General features: G+C 43.5%; 1 protein-coding gene across 1 annotated transcript in view; it reads right to left on the reverse strand.

Moving 5' to 3' along the window:
- Window positions 1-14,658, reverse strand: part of ALK (ALK receptor tyrosine kinase) — a 769,803-nt gene that overhangs the window by 118,615 nt on the left and 636,530 nt on the right. Inside the window, exon 9 of the mRNA XM_003941519.3 lies at window positions 4,940-5,109. Within this exon, the coding sequence (XP_003941568.3) occupies window positions 4,940-5,109 (170 nt within the window). The remainder of the gene's footprint in view (window positions 1-4,939; window positions 5,110-14,658) is intronic.

A 14,658-nucleotide genomic window follows, 5' to 3' on the forward strand; every position in this document is an offset into this window, starting at 1 on the left:
ATGATAGTGCTGAGGAATGGAGCCTGCACAGGTGTGATAAGTTGTGTACTTTATATTTGACTGTACAATTGCAGTGATTTGTGGGACGTGATTTGATCCATGTGTTTCCAAATCCATCTCAAAATGAGTTGAACTTAGCATGGCTTCTGCTCTGTAAGCATGTCAAAGCTTAGGATGGCGTGGGAACATTGTGTTTAATTTAGTAAGATATATAAAGAGAGGAAAAACTAGGGGTATATCTCTGCAAGAGACTGACAATTAGCATCAGGGGAGAGGGCTTACCTTTCTTCCATTTTAAGAAAAGCTAGAATTAATTCCAGCAGAAAGAGCGGCAATTGAATGGGAGAGGTGGGGCTGATAAAGTGAGGAGAGGATGAGGAAAAGCAGCTATGTGAGGTGGATGTAAAGTAATGAGATAACTTTTAAGCACACATCAAGCCGATATTTGAATTGGTGTTGTCCTTCAAAATTACCTTGAGAGCATTTATCTGTATTCGGAGGACACTGCCACTGCTCAAAACATCTGAGGCGTTGCTCTTGGAGATTTTTCTTGTTGCTCGTTATAGTATGGTTGCACAGTTAACATAATTTCATAATGATGACAGGCTATTACACTCCTTAGATTGCTTTGCATGTTTGCAAGTAGACAGGAAAAATACCATTCCATGGATCAATGCCTCCCTGTCACCAGACTTTATGCACCTATGTCATATTCTCCAAGCCTTCCGGGGGACTGCTGTGTGGTGGGGGCAATCTGACTAGAGCTCTTTTCTCTCAAATGCACAGCTCTGGTTCTCCCTACTCACAGGACCAGGGCACCCGATTAGGATCAAAGTCTTTCTTATGAAGTGATTCCAACAGGACCAGTGACCAGAGACAAAGAAAACACAGGTACTAGGCAAGTCCCTAAAGATAATTCCTTGTCACAGAGCAACAAATGATGTTTTGATTCATCTGATGGGACACAGGTGTTGCTTTGATATGCAGAACACTTTGCAGTAGTATTTATTATAAAGCGATTGTATTTGTCTCGTTGGACACAGGTTGAACAGAGGAGGAATATTAGATAGATTCCAACAAGTGCAATTCTCAGTCTATTCAACTGGAATTTGAAAGTATATGCATTTTCCCTCAATACGTCATTCTGTCAATGCATATTTATTGGGTATACCATGTGTTAAGTATGGTACTAAAGGTTCAGGAAGCAGTGATTTATAAGACATGCGTAATCCCTGCCTTGTTGGTTTGTATATTCTGATATAAAAAAGATAGTAAGGAATGATAAATTGTTGTAGGGTTGTTTCAAGAGCCATGAGACTATATTGTGAATACATATAGAGTATAGGTGTCTGGGTATAGTTTTTTTTTTTATGTGAAGGAAGAGTAGTATTTAGAGAGATGGAAGGTAAAGGAAGAACATTAAGGTGGAGAGAATGGCAGCTGCAAAAGCCTAGAGGTAAGAATGTCAGAAGGTACAACTGAGTAGAAAGATGGGGAGAGTGAGAGAAGAAGAATGGTTTAAGAAGCAGCTGGTGAAATTAGCGCTGGACAGATCACACATGGGCTTAAATAAAGGTCTCATTAGGGAGTCTGAAAGGCATCCCAAAAGCCACAGGAAGCCACAGAAGGATTTCCAAAATAGGAAAAAGCCAGATTTATGTTTAGAAAGTTTACTCATGTAACACCCAGGGCCAATACCAGTGACTAGAACCCGGAATCGCTTAAGGGCTAACCTCTAAGCCAGGCGTCCCCAAACTTTTTACACAGGGGGCCAGTTCACTGTCCCTCAGACCGTTGGAGGGCCGCCACATACTGTGCTCCTCTCACTGACCACCAATGAAAGAAGTGCCCCTTCCTGAAGTGTGGCGGGGGGCCGGATAAATGGCCTCAGGGGGCCGCATGCGGCCCGCGGGCTGTAGTTTGGGGACGCCTGCTCTAAGCCTTAATAAAGTTGCTTTAAAATTTTTGTCATGTGTGAAGGTTGAGGAACCTGGGAGCAGAGGTGATTTGGGACAGCATAGGGAATAAAATTTCTGCCACTTTCAAGGGTCAGGGTTGGGGAGCTGTCCACGAGGCAGGTGCTGAATAGCTAAAGCCAGGAGCTGCCTAAGGAAGCTTGGTGGGATGTGGGGTGGATGGCGCCAAGTGTTAACGCCAACCTCTCCAGAGATGGCAGGAAGAGAGCTGGTTTTTCTTTGTCTTTTATCCATTCTATTTTTCTATTGTCCTTCCTTATTTCTTCCTCTACCTTCTCCTTTCTCACATTTTCATCTTCTAGTGATCTGGGCAGCTATAGCTGACTCTCCCTGAAGGAAGAGGGAAGAGTGTGCTTCCTGCTCCCCCATCAGTGACTTCTCCTTATAAAGAGTCAAGAAAGCATTGTGAAAATAAGTTCACAAGAAGCCCACCTTTATCTGAGGGTTGCATGACTGGGTATATTGCTAAATTGGCCATCCCAGACCCTTCTGAGGCATTAGGTGGGGAGATATTGTCATTATTATATGATAGTTATGAGTAGTTCAACATTTAGTGTGGGTCAGGCAGTTGACCAAGCACTTTACTTCTCCAAAACGAAGAACAGACTGTGTTATCTGTTTTAGAGAACACGGCTTGACTTGGAAGATAAGTGGTTGTGATTTGTGCTATTTGTTTAATAAATTATTACTAAGGCCAAATAACTGAAAGATGAGAATGGAAGATACAGAAAACAAAATCTGTTAATACGTACTCTGTGTAGACTCTTTCCAGAGTCATTTCATTTAGTCTTACAACAATCTTGTGAAATTATACTGTTATTATCCTCATTTTACTGATGAGGACACTGAGGCTCAGAGAGCTTAAGTAGTTGGCTGAGGTCACACAACTAGTAAGTGGCCAGGTGAATTTTCAAACTTGGCACTATTTGGTTCCAAAGCCTCTGCTCTTTCATCCAGAGTGCTTCTTTAGTTTTTTTGGGGGCCAGTCATAGCTACAGTCTAGTTTGATTTTAGCAAATGAAAACTGCTACACCTCATTTTCCTTCAGTACCATTTGCCTCTGGGTCTTGATGCTTCCCATATCACCTGTACTCTGAGAGGGCAGCTTCCAGCCTCAGAGCATGTCAGTGGTACACAGGCTCCTAGTGAATGGAACTCTTGTTTTCTGTAATTGTACACTTATTAGGTCATGAGGGATCATCAAACCAAGCTGTCTTTTGTCTGAATCCCCACTGGACAGTTTGGTCTCAGTATCAATATTGGAAATGTCAGTCTGGTAAACAGCCTTTAACAGGGAGGAAGGAGGCTAAGAACAAAGTCTCCTTCAAATGAAACTCTAGGATGAGAGTGAACAGAGTCAACATCTTACTTGCTTTCAATCCCCTGGAGTGGTTATGAAAGAGAGAAGACTTACTGGATAGAGGAAAAACACTCCTTTGATTCATCTGACTTAATTTCACCTCTCCCAGGAGGGATGATTCTTTCACCACCCTCCTGTTCACACACTGCACGCAATCCCCACTATCCCCAAAGATGAAAGATTAGTCTGTAGTGGGCAGAGCTCACACCTCCTCCTTTCTCCACTTAAATCCATTTGTCCTGGAGTCACTGATCCTTGGAACATCCGTGGGCTTTGACCTTTAACCCACTCACAGCTGAAGGAGTGGGTAGCTGGTGCTCAGAGTAAGGACAATACCTTCTTCCTTTGACAGCACTGATGCAGTTATGAGCTCTTGTAAATAGCAGACTGTTGAGTTTGGGTGAAAAATGTGAAAGCTGCATGCCAACTGGCATAACCCTCCACCTTGCCTTGAGCCCTCTGCCCTCATTTTTTGAAGGTGGATCCACCAGGATGGTAATTTGAATGTGTTTTAGGGGTCTCAGGCAGAGGCTGCTCTGGGTTGTAGGGTTTGACACTTAGCCCATAAAGGATGGCTCCGCCCATCCAGATCCATTCATCTTGTCCCCTATATAGAAATGGCCCCTCACCCCTCTTTTGTCTGGAACAGATCAGCACCCACCATGAGGGCTCAGGATGATATGGCAGGGTCACATGAGTGCTGCCATGCAGGGCCATCTTTATTCAAGCACAGCTTGCTCCAGGCTGACTGCAGGTGGCAGAATAGTGCCATCCTGGGGAGACAAGTGGCGGTGAACACTCCATGGTTCCTGCTCCATTGTGGAGCCATGTGGAGTTTGTGATTTTCCAGTCCAAACCTCTCGGCTTAAAGGTGAGGAAACTGAGGCCCAAAGAAGTCAAGGATGTTGCTCAAAGTCACAGAGGCCATTAGTGATAGAATCCAAAAAGGAACCAGGACCCTAGGTAGAAGCATTCCTCTGTTTACTGAAGAATTTGCCATCCTCCTTATTAACCTGCCTTTGCACCTGACTCAGCAGAGAGCACTGGACTTGGAGTCAGGCCCGGGTACCAGATCCAACTCGGATTCCAACTTGCTGGCACTTCACCACTTTGATTCTCAGTTTCTCCCCTCATAACAGTACAGGAGTGGTAAATGATGATAAGGCCCATCCTACCTACCTAACAATAAAACCTGTGGGTTTTATTGTTAATAAGGATAAAATAAAAGTCAAATGGGAAAGGCAAAGTCCATCATGTAAGAGAACATCATGTATACATGTAAAACCAAGCTGTGATTTGGGAGTAATGTGAGTTGTTCAATTTTATTTTTCCTATAGACCCTGGAGGTGGCCAACCCGGCCATACCAGTGGTGTCAAGATGAGTGCTCAGTAGCCTCGTCATCCCTTGGAGAAGCTTGTAAACTGCAGAAACTGTGTAACTTGCAGAATGTGTGTGTGTGTGTGTGTGTGTGTGTGTGTGTGTGTGTGTGCGCATATCTGCATGTGCATCGGGGTAAAAGGCATGGGGAAAGGGAAGGGATGATCCCTTCTGCATTTTAGCTGATAGAGGAGAAGGGCATGGGGTCGATGGGTAGAGGCCTACCTGTCAGACACGTCGAGGAGTGGCAACACCGTCCATTGCCACAAGCTCAGGCCTTCATAGGCAGCGACATGCCAGACCATCCTGCCATGCTCCTTCCCGGTTTTGTTCTCCACTAGCACCAAGGACACGTTTCCCCTCAAGACTCCACGAATGAGCCAGGACATTCGGAGCTGTGAGGGCAAGAAGAGTCAGAGGACAAGGTTTGATTTTTGAAAGGTCTCCTTTCTGGAATTCCCCACTGAACCCTCGAGGACCTTGCCAGAGACTCAGCTGAGGTCAGCCTGGTAAGAAGAGCTGGACACCCACTGCCTGTCTCCCAAAGTGGCTTTCAACAAAGTTCAAGACTCCTACTTCTTAGGATAATTAAATGAATCTGTTAATTTTTTGTGTGTGCAGGGACAACTGATGGGCAGTTTTGGAACGTTGTTCAGGTTGATGTTATCATCCTACCTTTCACAAGATTCTGCCTCTGAGGTGACATCACGATCAATGGGGCGGTAAACTTCCTAAAGAGTAGCCAAGGATTCTTGCCTGTGGCCCCAATTCACTGTGTGACCTTGGTCAAACGATTTTGTGACTCAGTTTCTTTTAGTGATTTAGTTATCATAAATTTCTATCTCTTCCCCAAAGACTCATTTGAATAATCTCATTTGAATGGTGTCATGTCACATGTCAGCTAACTAAAAACCCAGTGACTTGATACCTGTGGCCATTGGCAGGCAAAAACCAGACAAAAATCTACATACCAAGATCTTTTAATATGGGTGTCTTTCAAAGAGGATACCCACTTTGCCAAAAGGAAGCCACGACTGTTTGTTTTTCATTGTGTCTTTATTAAAAGTTTCTGTGGCATTGTTCCTAAACATTTGAAAGGGAATTGTAACTAGTAACCTTTCTAAGGAAGTTTAAGTACAGTCATATTCAGAGGTAGGACATACTATAAACAAGGTTTCTGGTCTTTGTGTTTATAATGATAGGGGTTTATATATTTGATAGAAACAATCTATAAACAACATTTAAAACCTAGGACAACTACATCATATCATTGCCAAAAATATTCCTGTTCAGATACTGTAATAAAAAATGGTGGCTGTTGTAGAAAGAAGGGTAAAATACATCTTACGGCAAGCTGGAAGTTTCATCAGAGTAAAGGTACCCCATTTTACTGATTCTCTCTGAATACCTGTTTCTCTGTGAATCGCCACTCCTTCGTCTTCCAGTCCTTGATACATGGTTGCCTCATAATTTGAAGAGGTTAAGAACCATGACTCACTGCAGCCCCAAACTTCTCACTTCCTTAAATACAAACCCTTCACTAATAAGGTCACACGAGGATACTGGGGTCCCCAGGGACTGATCTACTTCTGAGACCCTGGACCTTGTAAGCCTGGTCTATAACCACAGACTCTTCACTTATATCTTTCCCATTTCTCCATATCCTGGGCAGTAAATATGTATCTCCATTGAGACTTCCTAGGATAATTGAATGAATCTGTTAATTTTTTTTTCTGGGCTCAGTTAGCTTTCTTGTACCAGCTGGATGCCATGCTTGGAAATTTCCACTCTACCCCTGCTAACTGGAAACACTTCAGCTCTCAGTCCATGCCATGCAATGCCTAGCTTGGAATCATGCTTGACACCTGCCGTCTCCTTTTCCTCCTTGGCTGCAGAAAACTGCAAAGTTGAAGTTCCATGAATTCAGACTGTTGAATCTCAATGCCCTGGATGTGAGGTTGTACTTGCCCATTCTCTGTTGATTTCCATAGTTGATTTCTGGATACACGCAGTATAATGGGTGTTTCAAACTCTTCCTCACACACTGATGCTGTCACCCCCTGGTGCCCACCTCCTGATCCATTGATTTTATTTCTACTTTGAGAAAGATCTGCCATGTCAGGTACAATCTCCTTGAGCCCCCTTCTCTCTTTTTGGCAGGCGGTTTATTTATCCCTCTTTCTTTCCCTTTTCTCTCTTAGAGGAAGCTGGGTCCTTCATTGTCTTCCACGTAAGCCCTGCATGTTTTCCTTCCCTCAGTCCTTGCTCTTTTAGTTGCTGCCCTCCTTTCCCTCCTTTCCCCGGCATCTCAGAATCTCTTCTGGCTCCTTTGTCTACACATGAGGTCAAGGTTCACCCTTTCCGGAGAAGTATCCTTTATTTGATCCTCGGGGCTCCCTGGCTTGCAGCCATTTCTGCGCCCCATTCAGATGTTCCTATCTTGAAAAGCTTTCACTGCTATTCTGGTTCCTTGTGGCCCCTTCTCTCCTTAAACTCTTTCAACCTGGCTTCTACGTAATTTCCTCATTACTTTAACAAAATAGAGTAACCATGTCCTTTATAACTCTTTGAACTCTTCAGAGTCTCCTAAAGTGCCTCTCCCTCTCCGCTCTTTCTCTTTTCTGAATTTTCTTGCATATTTCTAGGACATTCTCCCATGGATCATGCTCATCTGTGAATTGGGGCCCAACAACTGTCAGTGGTTCCTCATTCCTTATCAAAAATTACGGCGTGTACATTCCTCTATTATCTGAGGAAATCAACTTTTTCATCATTCAACAAATATTTGTTGAGCACTTATGCTGGGTCACATGAATTCTCCATTTCAGAATGGCCTAAGACCTCTAGAATGAGCGAGTTCTGAATGCAAAACCTGTTTTTGCCACTTTGGCCTAGTTATTTAATCATTTTGAAGCTCAGTTTCCTATTCTCCAAGATGAGAATAGTTTTATCTCTTACAGGGTTAAGGGATTATTAACTGAAATAATAATTGATAGAACAAAATGGTAAAAAGGCATATTGGCTTAAGCATGGAGGCAGTGGGCATTGCATTTCAAAGGGAAGTGTAAGAGCACAAGGTTGCAGAACTTTCAAGGGAGGTGGATAAAAATGAATGACATAATTCTTAACCCCTGACTCATACATGGCATATTACAAAATGCTGGAAGTTGACTATTAGGAGAGAGTTTTTGGAAGATGCTTTTGGCATACCATGAGTTCCACTTCACCCTCCTGCTAGGAAGGGTGGGAAGAGGGTTCTGTTTTTATCTCAAGTCAAGAGAGAATGGTTTTATGATACCACTTCGAGAACTTGATACTTATCCCCTGCAGTTTGGGAAACACAGTGGATTAGTGTCTCTCTCCTACCCAGAAGATCTAAAGTTTGAACTAGGGGCTGGTTAGCTGCTCTGATGGCAGAACAAGGCAAGGTGGTAGCACTGGGTTGCCTGTACTCCCAGAGTTTGGTGGGGCAGAAATGCATGAGCGTGGCATATGGGTGAGAGGAAAACCATGTATAGGGGAGCCCATGCGGGCTCACTGTAGATCTTACCTAAGAGGAAGGTAATTAGACAACAGTAGGAAGAAGCTAGTGGTATCTTGAGATGCCCAAGAGTGGAGGAAGGAGGAAGTAACCACCTGTAACAGAGATGTACATACTCTACTAGGCGTGGTGGCTCATGTCTATAGTCCCAAGGCCGAGGTGGGTGGATCACTTGAGGTCAGTAGTTCGAGACCAGCCTGACCAACATGGTGAAACCCTGTCTCTACTAAAAACTAGCCAGGCATGGTGGTGGGCACCTTTAATCCCAGCTACTCTGGAGGCCGAGGCAGGAGAATGACTTGAACCTGACTGCAGTGAGCTGAGATCGTGCCATTGCACTCCAGCCTGGGAGACAGAGCAAGACTCCATCTCAAATAAAATAAAATAAAATAAATGAAGAGAGATGCATATACCCTAAGTTACAGTGAAAGGTTCCAAGCCATAGTGGAGGGGATTAGGAGAAAGGTGGATCTACAAAGAAAGTCCAAAAGCCCCTGAGTGAGAAATGGTGAGCCTTGGACATTTGTCACACCCAGAGAACACCAAGGCAAGATTACCCAGCAGTCTCCAATAAGATCTTTGTTGTTTCCCTGAACTCCCCTCTCTGTCTATGCTTACAACCCCAACAGGTCAGAAATCATTGAGATGACAGAAGAGGAGCAGAGCTGGGTGGAGAACCAGAGAGGCCACTGACAACACCCTTTCTCTCATTTCAGGCTTTCCATCTGCAATGGGACCGAGGGTAGAGGGGGCAGGAGAGGGGAGAAAGTCATGATTTTAAAGCAAGATTGAAGTTGTGACTGGATGAGCATGTTGACTACTAAAAAGCCTGGGTTTTGCATTTTGAAGTGACTGAAGAACTGTGTGCATTACCTTCAAGTGACCAGAGAAGTAGGCTGTCAGTTTTCACCTAGCAACCCACACAAGAAAGCTGTTTGAATGCAGGTTCCAGGCTCCCCTACAGCAGTCTACTCGCCAGATGTGCACTGCCTAGCATTTCTCCGCTTCTATACTTTTTGTTCCTCCATTTTCTCTACCTGCTCTTTCCTAGTGTTCCCTTAACAAATGAAATCTCTTTCCTTTTTAGGAAGCCTTCTTATCATCCATCTCAGAAACAACCTCTTTCTCCTCTTAAATCTTCTAACTAATCTTATTGGGACCTGCTGTCTGGTCTTCTCTCTCTGCCCCTGGTCATGAATTCCTTCAAGGCAGGGACTGTCTTATTCATCTTATGTTCACAGTAGCTGTAAAGCGGCGACATGTGGTAGGAATCAATCAATGTCAGTATGAATAAAACTGTATATCTATATAGGAAGACACTCTCGTCTTTGCTAGGCTTTCCTTTTAGGAGTAGTCAATCAACTTTCCATCCTAGGAATCTCCTTGGCATTTTCTTGCATTCTAGGGGTTAAGGACCAGGAAAGAAGAGAGAATCTTCACTTCCCGGCCACCTGGCTATATTCTAAACTGCCCCCTCCTCAGCTGCTCCCTAGAACTTTTCAGTTTAAAGTAGAATCTGCTGATGGTATGAGCATGTCAGCGAGATGCAGCCCTGTCTTGTCTACGCTGGGACCAGGGACCAGCCATGAGATGAGCTCTCTCCATCTTCCTGTTCTGTGTTTTAGGCAAATCAGAGTGAGCAAAAGAGAGAGAACTGGACTGGCCACCCAGGAATGGTGCGAAGCCTACGGCATCCTTAGCTCTCGGAGGCAATCCACCAGGATCCTTCCTGGGATTAGTCCTTAAGGGAGATCATCATCTACTTACAGATAGTTACTATATTCCAATTCTGTGCTGCATACTTTGCTCTTGAAGATCAGCTTCTGCCCTCATGGAGTTTATCATCCAGCCAGGAAGTTAGAATTTAAATGAATGATTATAAATGTGCTGATTGTAGCAAAAGGTGAAGTAATTGGAGCCACTTGATGGTAAAGACATATGACAAAAGATAATCAAGGCAAGACACATGACATCACACAGTAAAGACTCAGGTCCAGACAGCCACTTGACCCAACTATTCAGAGCTAGGAACAAATAGCATAATTAAAGAATTAACTTCTTTTCATCTTATAATGGTACCTCTTATGTTTATAGCAGAAGACACGCATCTACAGCCACAACTCAAGCCAAGGCATACACTGTCTGTGTTTCGACAGTGTTTCATTCTAGAGATAGATGCAAAAGGCTTGGAATAAGATTGCAAACTGGTAACCAGTAAATGGACAGCAGATGTGTATTTTTTGGCCATATTATTCATCCACTTAGTGTTCAGTAAGGGAGTATATCCAGCAGATGTTCTTCCTCAGGATATAAGCAGTCCACTGGCTAGCTATATGCAGAAGAATGAAACTGAACTCCACCTCTCACCATATATAAAAATTAATTCATGATGTATTAAAGACTTAAATGAAAGACCTCAAACTATAAAAATCCTAGAAGAAAACTTAGAAATAATTCTTTTATTGTCCTTGGCAAAAAGTTTATGACTAAGACTGCAAAAGCAAATGAAACAAAAACAAAAATTGACAATTGGGACCTAATTAAAGAGCTTCTGCACAGCAGAAGAAACTATAAACAGAGTAAATGGACAGCCTACAGAACAGGAGAAAATACTTGAAAACTATGCATCCAAGAAGGCATTCGTATCCAGAATCTATAAGAAACTTAAGCAAATCAAGAAAAAAACACTTCATTAAAAATAACACCTTTGCCCTTTGTCTGGGCAAAGGACATTAATAGACACTTCTCAAAAGAAGATATACAAGCAGCCAACACACACGAAGGACTGCTCAGCACCACTAACCATTGAGAAATGCAAATCAAAACCAATGAGATACCATCTCTGCCAGTCAGAATGGCTATTATTAAAAAGTAAAAAAAGACAGATATTGGTGAAGATGCAGAGAAATGGGAATGGTTATACACTGTTGGTTGGAATGTAAATTAGTTTAGTTGCTGTGGAAAACAGTATGGAGATTTCTCAAAGAACTTAAAACAGAACTACCATTCAACTCAGAAATCTCACTACTGGGTAGCTACGCAAAGGAAGATAAGTCATTTTTACCAAATAGACACCTACAGTCACATATTTACTGCAGCACTATTCACCATAGCAAAGTCCTAGAATCAACCTAAGTGTCTATCAGTGGTGCACTGGATAAAGAGAATAAAAAAGGAATGAAGTCATGTCCTTTGTAGCAATGTGGATGCAGCTGGAGGCCATTATCTTAAGTGAGTTGATATAGAGACAGAAAATCAAATGCCGTGTGTACTCACTTATGAGTGGGAACTAAACAATGAGTCCACACAGACTGAAAGATGAAAACCATATACTGGGGACTCCAAAAGGTGGAAGGGAAGAAGGCGGAAAAGGATGGAAAAACTGCTTGCTGGGTAGTAAGCTCACTATTTGGGTGATGGGTCCAATAGATGCCCAAACCCCAGCATTGCATAATGTAACATAGAAATTCAGGGAATTTCCTACGTTCCCTGAATCTAGGGAAAAAATAGACACAAGTAGTCCAGAGCCTATGTTTTTTCCTTGGCCTACTTCTCACCTGTAGTTGTAATCCTAATTTCTTCCAGATTGTGCCTCTAAGAGGAGTCAGTGGTTTTCTGCTTAGAGCGTAGTCCTCAGACTGGTAACATCAGTGTTACCTGGACCTTGTTAGAAATGCAGAATCTGGCTGGGCACGGTGGCTCATGCCTGTAATCCCAGCACTTTGGCAGGCAGATCACAAGGTCAGGAGCTTGAGACGAGCCTGGCCAATATGGTGAAACCCTGTCTCTACCAAAAATACAAAAGTTAGCTGGGCTTGGTGGCAGGTGCCTGTAGTCCCAGCTATTTGGGAGGCTGAGGCAGGAGAATTGCTTGAACCCAGGAGGCAGAGGTTGCAGTGAGTCAGGATAGGGCCACTGCACCCCAGCCTGGGCGACAGAGTGAGAGTCTGTCTCAAAAAAAAAAAAAAAAAAAAAAAAAAAAAAGCAGAACCTCTGGCCTGATTCCAAATCCCTGTCCCTATCCTTCTGTGACTCATCCCATAACCTTTCCAGAATGCACTGGAACCACCTGTCCTTTGCTGCAACATTCATTCTCCAGTGGCTCGTCAAACTGTCTTCTTTCCTTGCCTGCTGACTATGGTGTAACTTGGAGTCTGTGCTTCAAGGCCAATGTGCATTAATTGTGTGACCTTAAGCCAACCACTTACCTCCTCTGAACCTGTATTTTGTTATAGACAAACTTGTAATAATAACCACACCTTCCCTGCCTGCCTTAACAGAGGGTTATGAAGTATGAGATGAAGAACGGGGAAGCAGAGCTCCTGCGATACTGCGAATGGCATGGTGAAACCACTGGTTTTCAAACTGGGGTGCAAATTAGAATCAGTTTTCCAAACCACCAATGTCTGGGCCCCGCTGCAGAGACTCTGATTTAAGAAGCCACGGGTAGGTCCTGGGCACTGGCAGACTTTCAAATCTCTCCATGTGATTCTAAAGTGCAGCCTGGGTAGAGACCTCTGGGGAGCTGGGCTACTTAGTGCAGGAAGTACCTGGCCCTCTCAGTGAGAGGTCCTTTTTCATCTTGGACTCTTGAGTAAGAGCCAATTCTTAATAACTTACAAATGGCTTAAAATGGGCCCACCATCACCAAGGTGTAGGGGGAGCGATTTTTCTGCAGCAGGGAGTCTGCTGCCCTCAGCTGAGGGCCTTCTTGGGGCTGTTACATCACCTCCAGAAAAAGCCTGAGAACAACTCAGAGAGAGAAAGAGAGAGAGAGAGAGAGAGAGAGAGAGAGAGAGAGAGAGAGAGAGAGAGAGACCGACCCCCTCCTTGGGCAGGAATGACTCAAGGATGTAGATATGGCTAGAACTATCCTCTTGGACTTGAAAGGTAAGGGTAAGGTTTTGGCCAGTTTCTTAATTAGAAGACCTGGAGGATGCTATCAGCTCTTCTGAGTATTCCTTGTTGATCATGTGTGTCTGACATTATACAGCACTCACCATATGTGGTTCCTAGAGCAGACTGCAGGCTCAAGTTCCTCTCAAAGACCTTCATTTCTCTTATATAGCCCTTGGTTAAGGAGGTCCCTTGAGATCACTTTATGTAAATATCCATGCCAAGTATACCCAGCTTGATCTTGGCAATCAAGATTCCAGTCCAAAAACAGCCTTGGAATCTTAAAACTATTTCTATCTGGGTGGCCTATAGCAGATGTCCTCAACATTTTTGCCACGAGGGACTGGTTTCGTGGAAGACAATTTTTCCACAGACCAGGAGCAGGGGCGGGGGGATGGCTTAGAATGACTTAAGCACATTACATTTATTGTGCACTTTATTTCTATTATTATTACTTTGTCATATATAATGAAATAATTATACAACTCATCATCATGTCAGATCAGTGGGAGCCCTGAGCTTATTTTTCCTGTAACTAGACGGCCCCATCTGGGGGTGATGGGAGACAGTGACAGATTATCAGGCATTAGATTCTCATAAGGAGCACACAACCAAGATGCCCAGCATGTGCAGTTCACAATAGAGCTCCTGCTTCCATGAAGCTTCATTCACTTGCCTGCCGCTCACCTCCTGCTGTGTGGACTGGTTCCTAACAGGAGCAGTACTGGTTTGTGGCCTGGGGGTTGGAGACCCCTGACCTATAGGATATGAAGTCATTTGTTAATTGACTCTTTACTGAATGCCAAAAAGCAGGTCTAGGCACTTGGATATAGGCTTATCTCATTGTATACTGACAACATCCCTTCATGTAGATATTATTCCACCCATTTTTCAGATGCAGAATTGGAAGCTTTGAGAAGTTAAGTCAGTCACCCTTGGGCATTAAGCCCACAGGCTGCAGACCTGCAGTCCACACATGATGCTCTGTGCTCTTTCTGCCACACATGGAGTGCAATGCTTGCGTGATATATGATGGTACTCCTTAAAGCTTCAGGGGCATATTGTGAAGATTTTCAGATCCTCATTGCTCAAGCTGTGATCTGTGGAACTGCAATGTGGGTGCTACCTAGGAGCTGATTAGAAATTCAGGGTCCCAGGCCCTGCCCCACTCTTCTGAATCAGAATTTATATTTTAACAAGATCTTATCCTAGAAATATTTTTTATTGGAGAAATTAGGGAGATAGTGAACTGTAATGCGTTTACAACCACGGTCTGTGCCAGACAATTACCAGCCGTGTGTGTGTGTGTGTGTGTGTGTGTGTGTGTGTGTGTATTCACACAAATATGGGAAGTTTTATACAAATCCCAAATTATATTTATGGAAAATAATGCTTGCTGGTGCCAGTAACAATAAAATGTCTGATCCTTCTAGACACATCCTAGTAGATAGAGGTTATAAATGGCAGTGTTTGACTAATAAACTCTTTTCTATGCAGACAGCAAATG

Source organism: Saimiri boliviensis, chromosome 1 (assembly GCF_048565385.1).
Source record: "Saimiri boliviensis isolate mSaiBol1 chromosome 1, mSaiBol1.pri, whole genome shotgun sequence".
Classification (NCBI taxonomy): domain Eukaryota; kingdom Metazoa; phylum Chordata; class Mammalia; order Primates; family Cebidae; genus Saimiri; species Saimiri boliviensis.